Below are 23361 nucleotides of genomic sequence, written 5' to 3'. Positions count from 1 at the left end.
TTCTTAAGAGTCCAAGGTAAGCTTGCATCCCTCTTTAGTCAGTACTCGATGAAACTGCTTGTTCTGATGACAAATAGAAAGAGAGCTGTGATTTTGAACCTCTCTCTAGAGCTTGCTGATCACCACCCTAGCTCTGACCACCATTTTCTCTTACAGAAACATTTTACCTTCAAAGGATAAGGGTGTCTTTTGCTCATCGCACCAGCGACATCGTTAGATAAATGTGCTTCTATGTGACGTCTCAGACACCTGGTCTAGTACACAAAAGTCATATACAAAGCAGTGTCAATATGAACACTATTTAAAAACAAAAGAAAATAAAAACAACAAACGAAAAAACTCCAACAAACTGAGGTGTTGATAGGTCAGATGTTTTGTATAAGATATGTGGGAAATTTGTGGGAGGCTCAAGAACAGAATTAATCTGTCTGGAATTCCCACATAACCCACAAAATTCTCTTATTCAGATACAAGACTCCAGAAAAGATTCATAGACAATCTGAATATGTGGAGGTGTAGGGGCAGGTCTAAAGGATGACCATAAAGATGATGAGAGGGCTGGAGCACTCCTCCTATAATGAAAGGTTGAGGGAGTTGGGATTGTTCATCTTGGAGAAGAGAAGGCTCCAGGGAAACCTAATTGCAATATTTCAATACTTGAAAAGAGCTTACAAGCAGGAAAGGGTTCGACTTTTTACACAAGTAGATAGTGGTAGGACCAGGGGGAACAGACTTAATCTGAAAGAGGGAGGTTTGGGTTAGATGTTAGGGAGAAATTCTTCACTCAGAGGTTAATGAGGCACTGGCTCAGGCTGCCCAGAGGGGTTGTAGATACCCCATCCCTGGAGGGATGGCCAGGCTGGATGGATTCCTTGGCAGTCCAGTCTAGTTGTTGGCAACTCTGCCCATGGCAGGGAGGTTGGAACTAGATGATCTTTGCAGTCCCTTCCAACACATTCTGTGATTCTATGATTCTATGAATAGTAAGTTGTTGTAATTGAACTCCAATGTCCTTGAGTCCTCTCTTCACATAGTGCATATTTTGTTCACCTCCTTCCTGTCTACATGGCTATAAGTAGTACACATTCAATGTGCTACACAAAATGTACCTTGCTGCTCATGGATACAGACTGTTGTGTGTACCTTTAGCAAATGGCACAAATTGCCATAGGCAAATTCTTGTATGAAATTATGTATGTTTTTTTTTTAAAGATGTGGCACATAACATCACTGATTAAAACAGATGAAAAAGCCAGCTGTCAGACAATGATTCAACAGGCTCAGGACTGCTCATCTGGAACCCAGGGCACAAGGTCAAGTACTTCCCCTCATTCAACCGCACACAATACCCATGGTTACTCTGTATTTTTAGCTTCAAGAGTTTTCTATCTTTGGTACTGGTTTGTGTGTTGTTTTTTGTTTTTTTTTTCACCAGCAATCCCAGCATCAGTAAAGTTTCGAAGTGAAGAGCTGCCAGGAAGCTCTCTTGGAAGGCTTCTGGTGTTAACCCATATGCTGACGTACCTCCCACACTCAGATCTGCAGGGGTGGTAACAAGAGATTTCAAGCTGCTGGCACAGGGCACCCCTGTGCTCCTCTGGCAGACATGCAAAGCCATGTAAATCTATATGGTGTTCCTCAAGTAGGTAGAAGTGACACCTCCCTCAGGGAAGTGGCAGAAATACAGCAGATAGCAGTGGAATTTTCTGGGGCCTTCCTTTAAGGGAGAACTGCAGGATATTGATGAGCAGCATCCTGCCTGACTTGTGATACTCCCAAAAGTGGTAAGAGTTTTAATGGCTGCTCAGGTCAGTTTCAGTAACAACACTCTAATTTGCATGAAGCTTGAGAAGGGGTTCTTCTCTGATCTTCTCATTTTGCTATTTTAATCAATTCATGAGTACACTTAAGTACACAGACTCTTCTCTGCTGTGCTAGTAACTCAGCCTTCACAGCAATGGGTTTAGTACTGTGCACTGCCAAGGCAGAACTGGAGGCAGTCAGTGCTCAGGAAAGTACGAGTTGTTTATCTGGTTCATTCTAGTTACATTATCTCTCTTTTTCACTTGTAGAGAGAAACATAGGTCAAATCTCTCCCAAAGGTCTGAAGAGTACTCTATGCTTTAGTCCTTCTTGGAGTATTTGTATAATGCAGAGTCAGCTACTGAAGCTTGTGCCTTTTCTCCACCTTCAACGGACAGTGGATTCACCTGGATCTCCTTTTATAAAATGGAGAAAATTACTGAAGAGGGAGGCAACATATACACGTGGTACCTATGTGGCACCTCAGGCTGAAAACAAAAACAGTGCAGTGTAACGGCAGGAAGTGGTTCTTGAGGGAACAATTTTCCCAGGCTCTTGTGCCATTTTAAACCTTGCTCACCTAAGCAAAACACTGCAAGTCTTGAAGAATCCTCACAGGCTGACAACTCTGTGGGACAGTGTAGGGGCAAACTGCCATCTGTTCAAGGTAGAGGGAGAGAAAGGGCACATGCATACCTCTGTGGAGGTGCCTCCTCAGCAAAGTCAGGTATCAAAGAAGTCTGTGGAGGACTACAGATGACTGGGTAGTTTCTCTGGAAAACCTGAGTACCTTTTTTCATTGGCCATTTGGTAGTGTTCTTTAGTGAGTTACAAATCAAACTTAATCTTGTGCCAGGGTGGCAGCAGGGCAGCTTGTTCTGACTGGCAGGAGATAAGATATGGCTGTACGCCCACATCACATTCTCCAAAACGTAGACAGCTCATATGCCAGACCTGCCTTGCCCAGCTGAGGGTCTGACTGTGTGAGGCAGGGGATGGGTGCAGCTCATGCAGAACAGCTGTTTCTGCAGCCTCCCTTGGCTCTTCCCAGAGGACAAGCAGGTCTTCAGCACTTTCCACTGAAAACAGATGCAGCAATAAGTGAAAATAGCTCAGCACAAAGCCCAGTGCCTGTGTGTGCTCAGCTGTGTAGGCTGCTAATCTCTTGGTGGAAACATTTCTTAATTCTGCAACAGGTGGCCCTGAATAACCTCCTAGAAAAAATCAAGAACTTCTTCCCTCTTGGTGTCACTCTTTCTTAGAGGCAGAGAAGCAATACAAGAGAACACAGGCAAGCAGCCACAACCGTGTCACCTCTTTTCCAACTAACAGTGATTTGTCCCCATCAGCACATAAACAGAAACATGGGCATCTGCAACATTTCATCCTTGGTCTTTCACCTGGTCTTTGACTACAGAATGGTGGTCAGTTGAAGACAAAATGCTGCTGTTGCTGTAAACTGTGTTTAAATATACTTACACTGAGCACCTTAGCAAATTACTAAAATTAAAAAAAAAAAAAAAAAAAGACATGGCACAAAAAAAGACTGTCCCTGTTAGATATTTTCGAATATTTAGGCTCATTCCTTGGGAGCTGTGAAGTCCTGAAAGTTTCTCAAATCAATTGTTGTGATTGTTTGCACCAGAGATGACAGCAGGCAGCAGGCTGCTGGCCAAGCAGCCAGGAGGCTGCGGTGAGAGAGGAGGAGGCAAAAAGTGGCTAAAAGAGGAACTGGGAAGGGGAATCTGCCCACAGGGAAACTTTTCACAGCTGGCAGTGTCACAGCACTCTCACTGTGAGACGGCGGCTGTGCAACCACAAACTAATGACTCGAGGTCCACAGTACTCACAGCACCTTCCCGGCATGGACAGGCAGCAATGAGCCTCTGACACTGGAAAGCACAGAGATGAAGATATCAGGACACCAAAACAGATGGGAGACCATGCGTACAGGGAAACTGTGGAGATCTGTCACCCCGTGGAAGATGGTAGAGTGGTGGGAACAGAAGGTGCCTTCTGGGGATATCAGACGGATGTGCATGGTATGCTGACTCCAGCCACAGGCTTGCTTCCTGTCTGATGTTTTTGCTTAAGAAATGGATGGAAGTACCCTGTGACACTTTGGAGAAATATGAGAATATTTTCACATCGCTTGGAGAGATGTGGTTGGAAATGTAAGCTACATCTGAGTCAACTCAAGCTGAACTGAAATAAAGAACAATTGAGATTTATGTATAAACATTTGATCCTCACGTATATGAACGTGTGAGAGACTCCTAAAGTGTCGGAGGAGCAAGAAATATTTTCACGTGGGAAAGGAAGAGGTTGCATGAATCACACCATGCTTCCAACTTAGATTTTACAGTAGTGATGGTTTAGAGAGGAGAGATACAATCTACAAGTTGGTAGAATTTATTCTTGAAACGTGTCTGTGGAAATGCTGTACCTAGGACAAACAAAAGAAAAGAAGTATAAAAAAAAAGTTATCTAAGTCTGAATAAACCACTTTGTTTAGCAAAACATCTGTATGATCTGTTTAAGTCAGTCTTGCAATGATAAGCCACATTAAATCTGTGCAGATAAGTCAGCACAAGTGGTTTGTTTCCCTCATGTCACTGGGGAGGAGGAGTCTGTATAATTACAGGACAACTAGGAGACATTTGTCAAAATCATCCTTGATTTCTTTCACATGGGTATTGAACAAATGACATCAAATCTGTTTTTGTGGTCACATTCCCCTGGATAGCAGAGTATGGGCATGGTCCAAGAAGAAGTGGAGGTGCTGCTAGGTGGCTCAGTGGTACACCACAGCATCCCTGGAAGAGTGAAGGAAGACAAACAGAGAAAGAGCCCCTGTATTGCCTGTTGGCACAGCGACCAGACTCATCCAGCCTGGGTGAGTATTTAAATGTGGATTTATTATTAAGATCTTTTATTTAGATGTGTGGGTTTTGATCAAGCCAGAAGTGGGAGGACAAAAATAACCATCTGTAGATTGGAAAAAATCACCTGTCACTTGTTGAGGAAAGTCAGGTTATTCTGTGACAATGCCAGCATGGTTTCTGGGTGTGGTATGACTTTTCCTGTTTCTCACCATTTTCAATGAGATGATGCCTTTTAGTTTCAGTGATTAACTTAACCTGATAAACTTAATTCTGGTGACAAAATAAACATAGCTGCAAGCAAGATCTCATTTTCCTCTCACTACTTGCTTTGTTTAAGCAACCTGTTATTTGTAGAGGAAAGCAAGGTAGAATGTAAGTATATGCTGCCCGTTGTTTTTACCTATGCTTTCAGTAACATTGTATTGTGCCAGGCAACAATTCTATGTTAAGATTTTGACATCACATACAATGATATTGAAAAAATCATATGTTGTTTTGGTAACTTTATAAATGGTCAGAAGCTGTGCCCCTTTAATAAAAAGTCAGCAAAACCCCTCTGCTTTCTCTCTTCATTTTGATCACTGTTTTTGTCAGCTTGTGTGGTTCTTCTTGGCAATTAATTTTGTTTAAAGAGACGACACGTTAATCTCATGTAGTCACAAATACAAACCTCTTTTTTTGCAAATGCCCAAACCAGCAGTGGGCCTCTTTGGAGCCAGCTTGAACAGGCTCTTGTCTGCTATGGGCATCTGCTGAGCTCTCTTCACAGAGACCACCCCTGCAGCCCCCCTGCTAACAAAACCTTGCCACGTGAGACCAATAGAAGAATGAAGAGACAAAAGTTACTTGTTCAGACCTACTAGATAAAAATATTCTGGTGACAAATGGCCCTGAGGTGTCCTCAGTCCTGAGAGCCCCAACACAGAGTCATTGGAGATGAGAGGGACGTGGAAACCAGATAAATGGCCATTGCTCTTGAAAAAAGGCTTCCCTTGGGTTGTTTCCAACCACAGATCTGACGCAACCCCAGCACTGAGCAGGACCAAAGAAATATCCACTACACAAAAAGTTAATAGAGAGAATGTGTGTAAAAATAGGAGTTTTTGTTTCTACTTTAGGGATGCACTATCCTGTGCTTTATCCACATGGGAGTGGAGGCAGAAAGGCCTCGCTCTTTTGCTTATGCTCCTAGGTAAACCTCAGTGCAAATACATGAATTACTATTTCTTAAATTAATGCTTTCCTGCTGAAAGTTTTCAGTGTCCTGGTGGAGGAAATCCATAACACATCATTTTCTCCTATTTAACACAGGAAAAGAATAATATATAAATTGCTTTTAATCATGTTTGTAGTTTGTTTAGCCTTGGTACAACACAACAATTGAGTGGAACTACAAATAAAAGCCATCACATTTTCCAGGCTGAAAGAAAAGGAACCTTTTCTCTGTTGTGTGGGAACAACTCAGCAGCAGGAATATGGCAGTGGAGCTGGATGAATTGTGCAGACATGTGGGAGGAGAGAACTTTCTGCATTACCACATATTGCCAAAACCTGAAGGTTGAACTGTAAGCTAGTACACACTATGTGTCATCCATTAGTTCATTTGACATCTGAGTTGTTTCTTATAGTGTGACCACTTCTCACCCACATACAGGGATTGAAACTCCCCGAAGTCTAGTGCAGGATGGCAGAAGATGTGGTAGTTTGCACGTTTGGGACAGAGGATAGGTAAAAAATTTGCCTGGTATGAAACTTTTCTAAGGGCTTCACTTTGTTTATGTTTCATGGGGTTTAGATGGGTATACAGGGACTAATAAAGGTTAATGTTATTGGTGAACTTTTACACTGTGTTATACCACTGTAGGTCAATTTTGACCTGTGTAAAATGATTAGATCTTTTCAATATAATTTCATTTTACAAAAAAAGCACGTGGACATTTATAGGAGGAACTTAGCAATATTTTGGACTTCTTCGCTTGTCCAACCTGCAATCACGTTGAGGGAAAATCAAAGGTTAGCAAAACTAAAGGCAATAAAGAATTTTTATCATCAAATTCAACTCAGAAGTAGTAAGCATCTCCTCGGGAGGTGAACAATTCTAAATAATGCAAAGGTAAAAAGTGTTCTGTAAACTTCCTGGTTTTGGTTTTTTTTTTTGTTGTTGTTGTTGTTGTTGTTGTTGTTTTTTAATTTGTTTTACCTATAAGTGTAATGGGAAGTGCTGTTCTTACATGATATAAGTAAATAACATCACTTTTCCTGAATCCAACTTACACCCACAAATCTTGCAAAAGTTACTTAAAGGACAATTGCTCCTGTGATTCCACGTTAATTAATAAAAACCATGCTTTTCTGACATCAGTTTCTATATGATTTGTAAAAGGAATAATGCAGACTTCTGTGAGGTACTTGCTTCAATAATACACAATGTTGTGTCAGAAAAATACAGAAACTCTCGCTGCAAAAAACAGTGTGCACTTTGAAATGGAAAACTTATAAGTAGGTTGGCAGTAAGTAATCTTCAGCACATGGCTTTCTCTACTTATTTTCTGCAGAGATCTGTGCCAGATTTGATCTAATTCAACTTTTTCTTCTGTGGGAAAGACTAATAGAATGGTAAAAATTTGGTAATTTTTTAACCATTTAGATGGTAAAAATTAAGGAGACAGAAGAGTCTGTAAAACAGTATAAAGTAGATGGATTAGCAGTCTAGTCTGGAACAAACACATTTTAATATATATATATATATATATATATTATAACCTGAAAACAACAAAGAGGGTAGGAGGGCACAACGGGCAAATATCTTAGCATGAGTTTGTTTGTTGCAGAGGTAAAAAAGAATTATGCAGTTTGTGGATGTATAAACAAGCTAGGAGAAGTGGTTTTTCCCCTGTATTTCTCATTGCTGAGATCTTTTTTCCATGGTAGTAATTCTAAGCTTTTACTGGTACTTCCCAATTCTCACTGAGATTACAATTTTATCTTTATTAGGAACATTTTTCCACTGCAAGGAGGGTGTTTCTTCTTTGATTATGGCAATAAATCACCACAGTAATAGGTAACAGCCAACTAGAGAGGAGATGAACTTCTCACTTTGCTTCCTTGTTCACACCACAGTGGTTTATTTTCATCTCCCTTGATAACTTTGAAAACCTCAGAGTAAATAAATGGTCAATTATATCCCCCCATTCATAACCCTTATCATTGCATAAGCTGGATACAAACTCTTGCATACATCTCTATGATTCAGAGAAGCTGAACCAACCAGAAGTAAAGTGCAGAACTATGCCCAGTGCTCCAGCCTGTAGTTTGACACCATTTTGCTCTGTTAGGAGGAGAACTGATGATAGAGACAGGTGGTTCTATGATGCAATTCCATCTACAGCAAAGGAAAAGCCTGTTTCTTTGAATGTATTATTAATGCAAGTGGAGCAGACATTGTCCTTGGTAACAGTACCAAGTGTCTTGCAGTTAACACTTGGTCCAAACAGTCCTGCCTTCATATTACTGCACTTACACTGATTTTCTACACTGGAAACATACAGGGCCTGAGCTGGGAATTTTTTGGGAATTCAAATACATTTCTTCAACACTCAAAGAAACTGTGGAAATGGTAGGTAACTGTTTAATGCAGGGACGTGTATCTTGCTCCACATGCTCCATCTGGGCAAGTTTCATCCTGGTTCTTGTAAGTCCAAAGAATACCTGGAAGAAAACACAACAACTTAACTTCAGAAAAATGAAAAATTTTCTAAAGTTGAGCCTCAATTGGTCCCAAAATTACACTGTTGGAGGGAAGCAAGCACATCATCAATACAGATAGAAACAGTAAGTATAATTATTTAAGTACCAGACATTTCACCCCAGGATTGGGTGGGGTTGGAGATTCATGAGCCTTGAGGTCCCTTTCAACGCTGGCCATTCTGTTATTGTATGATCCTTGATTCTGTGATGTCAGCGCATATTGTAATCATTAATCAGTTAAATGTCATAACTATTGAGAGGAGTTATGTGTTACTCCTTTAATTTCTTGCAAAACAAATATATATTCATGGATGGTTAAGTGCCTCAGAGACACAAGGAATTTCATTGATTTTGGGAGGCACTAGTTGCTATAAGTTATAAGTATTTTCATGGCTTGTTCAGCATCAAAATCTGATCAGTTAGTGAGTTACAAAGTAAAAGATAATCTGCATATTGCCCTAATTTTATAGCTTTCAAGAAGAAACATCAACTTAGAAATGGTGTGTGGGATTCATCTACTCCAGTGTCACCTTTGCAGAGTAAACATCTACATCTGAGCTAGTCATCTGTGTGCCCCTTATAGTCAAGTGAAGGAAAGACAGCTGAGATTAATTCCACCCTGGGTGTCTGCACTGCAAAAGCAGAACACCAAAGTGCAGCCTACACCAGCCGTGGTCATCCACTTACCCTTGCCTTTCATATTTGCTATCCCGAGATTCACCGGAAAAAATTACAAAGTGTATCCAGGGGATTTCCATGCAGTCCTTGATGCTATCTTTAGAGTGCTCAAACGGAGTTGCAGAATAAAGAACTTGTTTGTACTTTTTCTTGTGTCTACTTGTCTCTGCTTCACTCAGCTGAAAACAAGAAAGTTTATAGATTAAACACTTACTGGTTCCACATGCCTGTGAAGTTATCATCTCCTGTTTTTGCTGTCCTCTCTGATGTCCTGCAATTATTTTCCACTTATTACAGGCTTTGCTGGATTCATACTATATATTGATGATATTTCCCCTATTGCAGTATTTAAACAGGTTTGTTCAATTTTTACAAATTAGCATGTACTTTCAAGTATCTCGTTCCTTTTTAACTGAGCAAAAATAAGTCATAATCAATATGGTTTAGATATGCTTTCCCTAGCAGTGATAATGTTTAGTTACACCCTGAAACATAACAAAAAATGCATACTAATAAAAAGAGTTGAAGAGCAAACATCGTTTTGGCAGCTGTACGATAGATGTTATTAGTAGAAGCTGAAACTTCATTGTGGGGAAGAAAAAAAAAAAAGAGAGAGATAAAGCCTACCTCTATTTGCAGCTGAATTTGATGAGTTTAATTCAAAGTTATTTCCAAATAGGAAGCATTGTCAGCTCAAAGAGGTATAAACTGAAATATGGAAGGTCAACCCAAAGCAGAGCTCAGCCAAACTTCTGCATTTTTACAGGAGAAGCCATCTACAAGATGAAGAAGGCAAACCCAAGTAGGAGTGTTTGGGGCTGGATGTTTCCAGCAAGCTGCACTTCACACTCTCTCACCTTCTCCAAAGTGACAGATTGGAGGAACACATCCTCCCCAAAAACTGACCCCAGGAGCACCCTGACTGGTGTGGCAGTGAGAGACAGCAAGACAGAATTCACCAGGAGACAAAGAGAGACCACCACATGCACTCTGGGGAGCTGAAGCTGGAAACCTACAGCATGTGTAGGTGCTTCTGTAAGTGCATGTGTAGCTGTGGTGGAAAGTATCATGAAGCTCTGTACAACACAGATCAGCTTGTCCTTGGTCACAGCTGCTGGTGGGTTGCTATTCTGGTAGAGGAAAACCAGCCTGGATCAAAGTACACGTGAGGTAACTTAACACTGTAGTGACCTTACAACGTGAGGACACAAGGAAAACAAAAGCCTTGAGGAGGACTGAACTCATGTAGCCCAGAGTGAATGTCTGACCTAGGCCCAGTGCAGGAGAGAAAAGCAAAGCTCACATGTCTGAAGTAACAGCAAAGCAAACTGAAAGTCAGTGAGTTATATAATGAAATCCCAACAATATGAAACTCTGCTTTAGTAAGTCTTCCCTGCTGAGCACCCAAAAGAAAGAGCGAGAGAAAGAAAATTCTGGTGATGAACATGTTAAACTTGACATTCATGTAGCCTCGAGTTTGGCAGAGCCCAAGCTACGTGCCTGCTCTGAGTAATGCATTGTGAACTTTAGTGGTGCACACGATTGATATGACTCATGCACAGGAGCAATGGCAAGAACTGGAGGATCCAAGCACCTGCCCCAGCACCAGCCTTCAAAGAGATCTGCTCTGCTGAGGGACAGCATTCATGGCTTTATTATCACCCCCAAACTTCCCCTTTTTTAAAAAAAAAAAAGAAAAAAAAAGTCTCTGGAAATGATGATTTTTTTTTTCTTTTAGGCAGTAGATGTAGGCTGGTCTAGACATGCACGTGATTGTGAAACAGCGTGCAACATCATCTTTTTTGCTGGCTGTGTATCAATAATATGTAATTGAAAAATGATGTGATCTGTTCCCTCAAGTAAAAATGTTTTATCTTCATTACAGGCTATAAATTAGAGGGTAAGTAAGCTACAAGCTATCCTACTGGAACCTCGGTCAGGCTACTTTTCTTGCTTTTTAAGTGACTGTGCACTAAGGACCACAGAAAAAGATGAGATGCCTAATTACCATTACATTGTAACGAGCAGCTAGTGCAAGGTGTGTCATTATTTACAAGAGGACTTAACAGCCAGGTCTGCTTATTTAGGGATGTCTTTGCGGCATGTGGGTTCCAACAGCAGCAACTGAATGCCTCTTTTTTCACTCCAGAACACATAAACGGAAGTAAGAGACTGTTTGTGTAAGATACTTGGCCAAATTCCCATCCTAATTATCCTACAGAAAATCTAGAGTAAAGTTGCTGAAGTCCATCAAATTATCAAGGGTTGACATATACAGTATAAATGTTAACAGATCTCACAGCAAAATGATTACCAGCCATCACTTTGGCGCACCCTCTTGTGTCACGAATATCAGACAAGAGGAAATGAAATGATTGCTTCAGTCATTCATTTTAGCAAGTGGGAATTCTGGCCACGTGTTCTCAGGCTGTACAGTGCTTCATGCTACAGCCAGGCCTTGTCCCACAGTACCTGAGCAGCCAGTGGCAGAGGTGCTTGTTTCAAAGTGAGGAACACTGCACAGGGCTGCCATGCTCGGAGCAGAGCCCCAGCTCACCAGCTGGGCTTTACACTGTAAATGAGAAGGGAATTTTGACCCCTTCTTGTGACGTGCCACTGAGCAGCGGCTCTGAAAAAAAGAATGGGGTGGGAATTGGATGAACTCACCATATGCAGTTGTATTAGATCATATGAATCCCTTGAAACAAAGCCATAAGCAGAGGATAAAACCTAAGTTTCCCCCATGGTAATTCACCAGGGGAAATCTTACTTCCTGCCCAACATCACGTATTTGTACCAGGCACTGACAAAAAAAAAAAAAAAAAAAAAGAAAGTGTGGGGAGGAAAAACACGAATAAATAACAGAAAGAATCATTGCTGTCAGAGATCAAGGGTAGTGGGAGGGGGAGAGATTACGTACACAGTGCTCAGTTTAGTGAGGCCGGAGGAGGGGGCAGTCTGCATAGCACGCCGTAGGCTGTCTTTCATTATTAGACACAGGGAGTTTTTTGAAAATTAGCATCAGTACAAAAAGATGTCATCATAAAACTCCCAAGCAAAATTACCTGCTCTTATTTCAGGTTTCTGTTTGACCAACATTAAAGACGTTCTAATATATGTACATGAAGGATTTTTTTATTTTTTTAATGACTGTCTTGGTAACTCGAGATGCTGCTGCACTGTGCTCATCAGGTTGCCTATAGCAGCAGCTCACTGGCAGAGGAAGTGGCAGAGGGCATAAGGGGACTGCAGGGGACTGACCAGCTCAGCTCCACTACTCCTTGGGAAGACTATGGTGGGCTTCTCCAAAATAACCACAGCTGACCAAGGCAAGGGGAATTAACAAAGTGGCAGCTCAGTTAAGTCTCTTCTGAGCATTCTCTCTTTCTTCCTGTGCTTCCAACTCTTCTGAACAAGGCGAGTGTTGGTATTACCAGTGTTTATCACCAATATGGGAGACAGCAGCAGCACAGAGATTACTGACCAAGCTCATGTGAGCACATTGAACCTGCTCCCACCAGGAACAAGTTTGCTGCACTGCTCATTAAATACAGGCAACTGAAAAGTGTTCTTTCTTATTTCATATTTATTTTAAGCTGAAATCTTAACTGCTCAGCATTGTGGTTTTCTTTTTCAGTGTTTTGCATATTATACTATTGTGTCCTATTCAAGTATGCTGGATAAAATTACATAACTGCTCTTCCCCCCATGCAAAACTTGCATCATATCACTATGCTAAGCCACTTATTTTACAAGGATTAAACAAGCAAGCATTTTTACTTCTTTCAGAAAAGTAGACCTCCTTCACATAGCCACTTGAAAGTCCCTGTTGCACCTGTATGGAAGAGAAGGTTAGAGCTTTCTCACCCAATCCTGGGTGAGAAAGATTCCTAAATGTATCCAGAGAGCTTGAGTCTCACTGGGATCTTTTTAATGTGTGTATCCAAATTGCTGAACTGCCTTTTCTCCTATTCCTACCACTGTCAGTGTATGGGCCATCCCAGATATGGATGTTAAAACTGGTTTTTGGCGCAAAAAGTTGCCAAACTACAGCTCCAGATGACGTTACTGAGACTTAGCTGAAGAGCTGTGTAGCTGCATTTGCAACACTGAGCAATGTGTGAGCCAAAGAAATTGTTACCAATGCTTTATTTTAGACACTGAAAATGTACCAGTGACACGCTGATCCATAATCCAAAAACCTTGGGAACTACTGCTATAGGAAAAAAAGAGATGGATATCAATTCTGTTGAGCAGCTGCAGTTTCTTTCTCCCAGAAGAAATGACAACAATTCCCAAGAATTTGCTTTAAGCATGCACTTCTAATTTACAACCACAGCATTGAGGTATCTTAGGGGTGCTGACCCAAGCTATGGGTGCTGAGTCCTAAGACCACTTCAGCTCACTGGTTTGTGTCCTTGTGAACTGCCCTGGTGCCTAGCCCAGGGCCATTCCCCATGGGAAGTTTGGAACATGTTAATGTAGATCTGTGGCCAGAACATGGCTTCAGCTGGCCTGTCACTCTTCAGATCACAGGCCACTGGCTGTGTCACTGTGCATTACTCCTGCTCCAAAGGCCCATGTTTTGCCTAACAGATAACATTTAGATCATCTATCTTCTCAGTCAGGAAGAATTACTGAGTCTATCTACAAGTATTCCTTTATTTAGGGATTCATTTTATTAATGAACACGTAAGCACAGCCTGCAAAAACATTCCATTCCTGTACCATGTCATAAGGAATTTCCACCCAAAAAAGAATCTAGGAAACACTGGTGTCTCAGCAAAGGGGCTTCTTTCTCTAAGTGGTCTCAAAAAGGGAGAATCCAAATGAAAGTTCCCTCCTACAGAACAGGAAGGAAAAAAATACTTGAGGAGCTGTGCAGACAACAGAAAGCACGAGAGGGTCAAAATCCCCTCAGGGCATTAGGGAAATACCAAAGTATTAAAAAAAAAAAGGCACTAATATCTTTAAAGTTCCCACACGAGTCAGTCACAAGAGACAGGCTGGGCACTCATTTACATATGAGCTTCAGAACGAGATGAGCCACACGTGACTTCAAAGTTATGACAAACAGGCCTGGAAAGCAGCAGAAAATCAAGGGGATTCAGGCATTTCAGGTGAAACCCTTCTGTGCAGAGGCTGCAGTCAGTGGCAAGCAGAGCTAAACAACTTCCCCCTTCCCAGCTCCCCTGTCAGAATCTGAAGAATAGGAACACACTGTAGGGATTGGGTTGGTCGGCCTGAGAGGCTCTGCCTTGAGGGAGCAGACAGACTTCAGGCTGTCTGCTTTGAAAGGACGTGGCACACCATCCAAAGGGAGGTGAGCTGAACTATGTATGAGGAAGATTGGCAGGAACTCAGGAATGTGAGTGAGCTGTGAGAATTACAAACACTAGCTGAGCTATCACAAACGTACCTGAGAATATAGCACCTTTGTGGTTTCAAGTAGGAAGGTACTGAAGCATGTGCTAAAGCATGCTCCTGAATGAAGAATGAAAGGCCGATGAGGGCAGCGAGCAGCCCACTAGGAGACAGGGTGGGCAGGATCACCTCTTAGGAGAGATTCCTCTGTCAGAGCACACAGAGAGGCTTGCAGCCTCTTCTACTTTTCCCTTCAGACTGTGGGCAGCATCTAGAATTCAGGGTGGGATGCAGTACTGCCTGTTTAGGCAGAGGCCTGAAATATTGGAGCACCAATATTGCAAGCATCCTCAGGCTCTGCTGAGGGAGTGTTACAGCTCAGAAAGCCCCTGGAAGCCTGGCTGGGTTTGGATGAACTTGCAATGACAAGAAAATAACCCTTTCAGGTATTTTTCATCTAAACAATTAGCAACTTGCTTATCAGGAGCTTCTGAGCAAGTCAGATGCCAAGACCAAAAAACTGAAGGCCTTCCCTGCTTCTCCCAGAGAGAGGAGATAGCAGGGCCAGCCTGAGCCTTTGCTCCTGCACATATGGGGAGCTCTCATGACCATCACCACCTCCCAGAGTGGCACTCAAGCCAGCTGGGAATCCTTGGGGTAACTGGAGGATGAATGAAGAAAGAAAAGTTAAGTCTGCCTGGCTTAGCTTCCCCTGCAGCCTGGTCCTGCCCCATCCTTACTCGGCTGCACTGAGCTCTAGAAACAGAAAACTGAGTACACACACAAGCTAAGTCCTGATGTACACTGACTGCATGGTGTCTCACAAAGTACCAAGAGCTCTTCCTAAGAGGACAATGAGGTACTGAGAGACTGCAGAGATTCACAAGCTACTGCCTTCTGAAAATACTTGGCTACACAACCTGAAACAGAGGACATCAGTGACATGCTCATTGGTCATCCTAGATAGAAATCCTTTTGCAGTAGGTGACGTGCTCAACTGTGCTCCCTTCCATCAATATAAAATACCAAATTCAATCCTTCAATAATTTATTTCTTTATATCTGAGAATGTTTTTCAATCATACATTTAAGTTTGCAAATTTCAACACAAGAGTAAATATACGTAAAAAAATCCTAGATGTGCAAATTTCAAGTTGCATTGTTTGAAATAATATAAATATTTTAATAAACATATGTTCACATTAACATTAAAAATATATAAAATTTAACAGAAACAAGTTGAGTTATTTTAATTTTTTGCTTCTTTTTTTTTTTTTAATATCTAGAAAAAAAGATTCTAAGCTTGATAAGGAAATTAGAAAAGGTATCACCCCCAAAACAGCAGCAGCAAAATAGATACTGAAAACTTAAAAGGTATGAAAGGAGATAAGAGGGTATCAGGCACAACAGTAAAGGTAAATTTGCTGAAGTACTGCAGATTGAGAAGTAAATGCGTGAACTCCAGAAGTAAAGTCTCGATCCTAAGGCACCCCATTGCCAAGCTCCAAGCTGTTAGGCACAATGTCAGAATCACATTAAGGATAACAGAAAAAAGTGAGAGAGAAATAGGGAGTGGGGGTGTGAACAGCAGCATGTGTATTTCTGACAGTGACAGAGAAGAAAGTTGCTTTGGCTTCAAAATTTGAAGATGCCTAAGATGAACAGCTTTTGTGTCTGTTTTTTCTTCTACTGGAGACAATTCCTTCCACATGTGAGGGGAACTGCAGGATTCTGACTTTCCATCACAAATGTGTAAAAGTTACTTCTGTCATCACTTTATCTGTCCAGCTGTCTTCGATTTTGGGAAAGGATCTAAATGCTGACCACTACTTGTCTTGTTTAAGATTGCAGTTTGCCAAGGGCTCTGCAATCCCAGAACCACTCACTGATACCATACCAAACGCCCGCACAAGCTCCAGACTTGCTGAGTTCCACAAAAACAGAAGCAAGAAGTGAGCAAACCAAAGCAAGTTTCTTCAGACAACCTCACTCTGTTTTGACTGCAAGTTACACCAGTCTGTCCTGGGGGATCTCTCTCAGCAAAGACTTGCCTCTGACCAGCATACATCAATACAGATTTCCCACACCGACGAGATGAGCTGTGAGTCCTCCTTGTATGGGTGCTGGGGAGGTACTGAGAAAGAGGCAGAATCAGGAAGCTCTTTGGAATGAAATGCTTCAAACTTCCAACTGAAAAGTCCAAGAATTAAATACAGCATGACAGGAGCTTATTCATGAAAGACAGCTTTGTGCAGAAAGCAACTGGCCCTCCTTAGCAGTTCTTGTATGCAGTGTTTAGAGGAAGTACATACTTATTCCCATTCTTGGGAATAAACAGGAACATGGGCAGACAGGTTACATTTCCCCCCTAGCCCCTGCTCCCAGGACTGATAAGTGTTTTGGACATAGCACCATTTCAGTTTAGGAAGGAGCTGGTATCGCTTTCTTCTTCTTTACCAACTCTTCCTCTCTGCTAGCCGTAGATCTGTTTGAACTGGTAGCATTCATTGCAATAACCATTGCACTTGTTATTACCATAGTGGTCGCAAGCAGGGGCTCGACAGCGTTGCTTCGGAGGCTCATCTGTGGCTGGCTCCCTGGGACCCCCCAGCTGCACAAGCTGGCCAACGCGCTGGCACTGCTGGCACAGCTCACTGCTTCTGCAGGCCAGGTTGTTTCGACACGAAGCCACAGCACACTGTCTCTTCTGGCTAGTCAGTGCTGCTCGCTGTAGATCTCTGCGCTGTCCTGTTCTCTTGAAACACATTAAAAACGCTGTCAGTTGTCATGCTGGTAGCACAAGTGGCATTTCATTTACTTTCACCTGTGCTAATGTATTGTATACGGGACCACTGGGGGGTTGTTAGCAATCACAAACAACAAACACCGCTGCAAAAATTGCAAGGGCTTTGGGAGACTGCTTTGCAAAGTAGAAAATTCAAACTGAAGCTATTGGGCTTTCCAGATCCTAAGACGACACATACTTCTTCTGAGGAGTAAAATACCAAGAGACAATTCAGGCCCTACCAAAGAATAGCATAAGTTTTGTCACCTCCTAGAAAAACAGTTTTGTATCTTTGGTAATTCTCAATTCTAAAACCAAAACAAACCAAGTGAAAAAGCCTAGAAAAGAAAATCTGTAGTGTGCTCAATGAAAAAAAGAACATGAAGCAGACTAAACCTCTTGATGCAATTACATAGCTCTCAAGGGATGAATGAAAATCCTTGTACAAACAGCAAACAAAGCAAACTGTGGGTACAGCTGCTTCCACTGAAATTGCTGGTCAAATTCCAGGTGGGTAAAACTAAGAACTGACAGCCACAATAATCCTAAATTGCGAATGACCATCAGAAGTACTGCTCAGTTGTAGCAAGCGGAAATCATGAGATACCTTACACTAGTCTTCCCATGACACTTAGAAAATTCTCATGTTGCTGCATCCTATTACACGCTCTGAGTCACCCTCACAAGGGAAAAACATGCTAAACAAAAGGAAGGTTTTCAAAGTTCATACTTACTTCAGGCTGTCTCACTAGCTGCTCTTCTGTCCTTCTGGCTTCCTGAAATCGCTGGCTCTGGGCTTTAATGAAACAGTTCTGGCAGTAGCCCTCCAGCATGGTGCTACCCAGGGTGCCACAGTTCTGCTGCTGGCAAGACATATTGTGGAAAGCGGCAGCTGAGCTCCCCTGTTGACCAGCTGCTGAGGAATTCCTCTGAGATCTCCTCTGATGGCGTAGTGAAGCACTGTCTGTAATGCAAAGAAAGGACAGGGGAAATGTGAATGAGCCCAACAGATTCTACGGCCCAAAGCGACTACAAGAAGCTCCTCAATTTGCAAAGAAAAAAACCAAAAAATTGGCTCGCCCCAAACACTGAATCTGGACAACCCTGATACCTCTCAGTCAAAGCACATTCCTTCAGTTTACATAAACAAAGGGCTACTATAGACTGATCTTTACATCAAACAGCTGATTCAAGAAGAACCTGCTCACAGCATGGAAACTGGATCTCACTAAAGACAAGGAAAATCACCATTGGTTTTAGAATGTCATCTGTGATAGATCGCAACTCTTCCCCTCTGTCCTCCTTCATTTCAGTCACGTGGGGTAGTGGAAGTACAGTAACACAGAGCTTAATAGGTTAATGCATCCTATACTTCTTAATCTAATGAGGCAATCATATATTCCACAGTCATAACAGTTTTCCTTGTGAACATTCAAAAATTAGCTTTTGCAAGCTAGCATAATAGGTCCTTAATGTAAAAGTACATGGAAAGTGTAGCACTGACATGCCTGTCAGCAACAAAACTGTTCTGTGAGAGGAAAATACTACTTATCTCATGTGCCTTCCACCTTCTGTACCCAAAGGCACCTGCCTGTGTAACAGCAGCAGCATAGAAGTTGAAGATTTCACAACGTGATTTATTTACAGACTATTGTAGGGCTTAATTTTAAGCATATATGTGGACTATCAAGAAACATTTCAAGGTCCATTATAACAATATACTCCTATGTTACTATAAAATACTTATTTTGGATTATCTACACGTTATATTTGCACATTAACTACAGACAAATTCTGCTTGCTCTGTTTATCGAGGAGATTTCAGTCATTACTCCAGTTTATATCTGTTAAATCCAGAATGGATATAGATCTTCAAATTCATGCCAAGTTTTTCAAAAGCCTTCCAAATACAATTGGTTTTCAATACAACATCACTTCCCTCACCAGTTCCTACAACTGGTCTAGTTATGATGATATTTAATCTGAGAAGATTTATATCAAAACACGTATGGTTGCAAGGCATCAAAAATGGTTCTTGATTGACCAAGTTTTTCTTTCATGGAAGCCAATGGAAAGTTTTACAAGATTTCACATATCCCACACTGTTATTTCACGCCTTTCTTTTGGGACAGTAATAGCCAATAAAGCACATTTTCCTCACACTGCTGCTTTTGCTACACAGTGTTTGTCACCTCTTGATCTTTTAGAGCACAGCATGTGCAAAACTTCAGTTTCACCATCTGCACCACATTTGACAAATCTCCCATCTTCACTTACCATGGTTTTCCCTGTATTCAAAGAAGCACAGCGTGCAAAAGCCCTCATTCTGAGCTGTTCCAAAAAACTTGCAGCCAGGCTTCCTGCAGAGCTTACTTCCCTTCTTCTCTTCCAAAGTGTGTGGGGCATGAGGCAGTGCAGCCAACGGCAGCTCATCACAATTGTTGTTGGGAGCTTGCTGGCAGGAATGCTGAAGGAGGCTCTGTGGGATCTGGGATGGGTCAGATGTAGATCTCTGATGGCACGTGGGTACAAAACCAGGGCTGCCATTCGAGGAGCGCTCTGTAGTCCTTTTGAAACAAGTGCTGCATATGCCATTAAATGTCCTATTGGCCTTCTGAAGGCAGACTTTACACGTGGCATAGTCCAAGCATCTCTGGTCATCTAAATTATTACAAGGAGCAAGCTGTCTGGCATTGTAGCAGCGTTCACAAAGTCCGTTGTGTTGCACATTTAAGGTGAAGGGGCAGTCTGGAGTCCGGCATTTCATGGCAGTGGTTTCACTATAGAGGAAAAGGCTGGGAGCAGTTGGGGGTGCAGAGCGAGGCCCTGTTACAGCCTCCTCAGACATCCACCCCCCAGGTTCACAAGCTTTACCGCAGCCCAACCCAGCTGCTTTCAGTTTCTCAGGTGCTGCTTCAGAGACCTGCTTTCTTCCTTTGCTTCCTTGTGACCTCCGCTCATAGCACTCGTGGCAGTAGGGCTGGGTGTTCACAGACATATAGAAAGGGCAGTTTGGAGTTTCACATTTCACCTGTAAAAGGGAGAGCTGGGAAAAAGACAGTTCCTGTCTGTTCCTGGAGCAGGCCTCTTTTCTGGCAGGTTCACCATGCTCCTGCCATTTCTTGTACTCATGCTGCACCAGTTGAAAGTAATCTTCCACAAGATTTATATCTTTGGGCAGGTTGCCTTCATCCAACCTGACAGACAAAACAAACAAACAAATAAATAATATACACATACACAAAAAAAAAAAATATGATTGAAAAGGCCAGATAGTAGGGGTGGAGGCAAATATAAGCCACATGGGGAGGAAATTGAGATTTAATATACATCCATATTACTCAGCTAGAAGATCCAGGATGTTAAACTGTTGCTGTAAATGGAAATAATTTGAAAAGCAGGTGTTCAGTGATGTCAAATAGAGACTTTCACATCTAAAGAAATGGTCTCACATAGTGCTAAACGGAAGTATTCTTGAAAGGATTTTCAAGGTGAGGCTTTTCTGTCTCTGAAAGCTGTTTGCGGGAAGAATAATCGGATAATCTTTCAGAAATAAAAAGAAAATCCCCCAAATTCTAAATTTGTCTGAAGACCAGTGCTTAGTAGAATTGAAACTAGGGTGTCCTCTTCTTCAGCCCATGCTAAGAACAGATCTTCCATACTCTAGACACAGTACTTCATGATAAACTTCATTATGAAACCTGCTCCTGTTTTTGCCCTCTGGGGTCTGTAGCTACTAGTCAAATTCTTCAAACTAACTAGGTGGTGTCAGTTCAGTATGTGCACCACTAGTACTCCTAGCAGAATCCCTACCCAAACCCTGACAGCAAGGAAAATCCCACATTGCAGCTTTACTATGCAGTAGTTTGGAGGATGAGGAGCTAGTGTTGCTAGCATTACTCAAGAACCTACTGGGGCAGCAGGAGAAGCTTGATTACTACCGCATTTATCCTTTGGGTATTAGGCGACCAAAGCAGAACAACTCGACAGCACAGAGATATCTCTGCAGGCTGCAATGGAAGTAATGACAGTCATAAAGGGGCAGGCAGACACCACTGCCAGAGATCCCCACATGCAAGAAGCTGGTGGTTGCAGTCAGTTGCTCAACATGTTACTGACTGCCAGGGGCACGAGGGCAGATGCCAGCTCCTTCACTGGCCACAGCTTCCTGCCTGCTGCACTACCGCAGGAACACAGCCTTTCAAGGCATCTATGCTTCGAAAAGATTGCCAAATATTTTCCCCAGCATAGACAGAACTACACCACGTACACTTCAGGCAGTTTTCCCTTCCATAAAGTGCAAGAGTTCTGTGTAACCAGTTCCTGGTTTTAACTGCTTTCCAGCCACTTTCCTAAGCAATCTAAAAGTCAATAGAAAGTAAGAAAGTAATCCATTGGTTTTACTTTTCTAAAATATTAGACTCAAGCTGCTAAGTCTGAAAACATTTTTGCCTTTGAATGTGGTTAGAGCTCAATACTACTTAGAACTGTACCAACAGAAATGCCAGTATTTTTTATTACAGAGGATATATACTGCCAAATATATAGGAATATACTGTCAAAGTAGGAAAGATGAAAAGCACACAAGGCCGGATCCTACCACTACCTTAAACAACTGTAGAAACAGAAATGACACTCACTTTGCAGCATTAATTAAATGAGTTGTGCCATGATCCCAGCCTTGCACTGGAATTTCTATGACTATCAAGTAGTCTTTCAGCAGCTGCTCCTTCTCCCTCTCCTCTGCATCTGTCAGAAAGTGCACGTTCAAATCCTCAAATCTGCCTCGTTCACTGGTGACCAGAGGGACAGCCCGGATTTCTGTATGGAAACATAAAGGTTTAGCATAGATATTTTATCAGATGAGAGTATGAGATACAACACTGCTACTGAACTTTGGGGAGACAAGAGAATGGCTGGCAAGACCAATTGGTTTCTAAAGAGTACAAATGAGAGAGGAGGCAGACAAGCCTCCAGACTACAGATCAAACCTCATCCCACTGCAATTCTAATGTCCCCACAGCATAATTGTCTTCTCACTGTTGGAAGTATCATAGATCTTACTTCACTGCATATTTTCATGGAATGATGCCCTAACCTGAACCTAGAGAACTGTTACCCATTCAGAAGAAATACATACTTTGCCATCTTCAAAACATCTCATCACACCTGCTAGGCAGCAGCATACAGGTGTGAGACTGTGTCCTTCAAAGCTTTTCATGGAGGGGCATAAAAAGGAGGCCAGAGCACTGCAAAGCAGAGGCCACCATTTGTCTTGTCCAAGCCTTGATGCAGGTGAGCTGTGCTCCCTTTTCAGCTGGCATTTTGAAGACAATCTTTAGTTTCTATTCAGATTTACAGACAGCTGTTTCTGTTTAAATTTTAACGATGTATTCCAAAGGAATCTTCTACATCAATTTTAACTTTCAAAAAGCAAATATAAACCAGGTTGTATTTTAAATTCTTTAGCAGCGTAACAAAATTGAAGGCCCTATGCAAATACTAGATAATGTACTTGAAAAATACCTGGCCCACTGTCCTTCAGGGTCACAAGTGGTGTAAAATGCATATTGTCATAGCCGAGCACAATTGGATATCTGTAGCATTCTTCAGCTGGCCAAAGGAGTGGCAGGTAAACACCACCAACGTTCAGAGGAGCAAAACTGGAGCCTGATTCTAAACTTCTCACAACTTTATCTACATAAAGGAGAAAATCTGTTAAGTTGGTGCAATTGGCAAAGAGAAAAAAACATCTGGGGTACATCAGAAATACAGCCAGTTCTGAAAGATGCCTACCTGAAAACGGCAATTAGCAAGCTCAGATTACTAATAAAGCACAGACTAATGCAATCCTTAATGAGGGATGACATGCTAGACAACTCACCTGCAAGGACAACGATTGGTCTTCTGAGGATATTAGCAAGAACAAAGATGTGGATTTCTTCCAGTGCATTATAAGGAAGTCTGTTTCGAGCCCCAGATGTTTCCGGGGAGGTCATTTCAATGAGGTACTCCCACTCGTCCTCCCAGTTCTGAGAAAAAAAACATCCATCAGTTCAAAACCAGTCCAAAGACACAGGGGTCAGGAACCAACTGCAGC

At 42.0% G+C, this 23361-nt stretch overlaps 1 protein-coding gene across 2 annotated transcripts in view; it reads right to left on the bottom strand.

Moving 5' to 3' along the window:
- Nucleotides 1-7434: 7434 nt before the first annotated feature.
- TNFAIP3 (TNF alpha induced protein 3) overlaps nt 7435-23361 on the bottom strand; it is a 28120-nt gene continuing 12193 nt past the window's right edge. Inside the window, exons 4-11 of one of the 2 annotated variants that reach the window (XR_007375168.1) lie at nt 23146-23293; nt 22788-22958; nt 21902-22082; nt 19539-20458; nt 17996-18225; nt 17012-17231; nt 9123-9292; nt 7435-8396 (exon numbers count right to left, since the gene is read on the bottom strand). Coding sequence is in view for 1 of the 2 variants with exons in the window: in XM_048936244.1 (XP_048792201.1) it covers nt 16950-17231; nt 17996-18225; nt 19539-20458; nt 21902-22082; nt 22788-22958; nt 23146-23293 (1932 nt within the window). In the remaining variant the exon portion in view is untranslated. Of the gene's footprint in view, nt 8397-9122; nt 9293-11927; nt 17232-17995; nt 18226-19538; nt 20459-21901; nt 22083-22787; nt 22959-23145; nt 23294-23361 lie in introns of those variants that run through there. The other variant, XM_048936244.1, reaches the window with a different exon arrangement.

This window comes from Lagopus muta, chromosome 2, assembly GCF_023343835.1.
Source record: "Lagopus muta isolate bLagMut1 chromosome 2, bLagMut1 primary, whole genome shotgun sequence".
Classification (NCBI taxonomy): domain Eukaryota; kingdom Metazoa; phylum Chordata; class Aves; order Galliformes; family Phasianidae; genus Lagopus; species Lagopus muta.
Note: the sequence above shows the minus strand (reverse complement) of the source record. Positions and strands in the feature narration are given on the sequence as shown.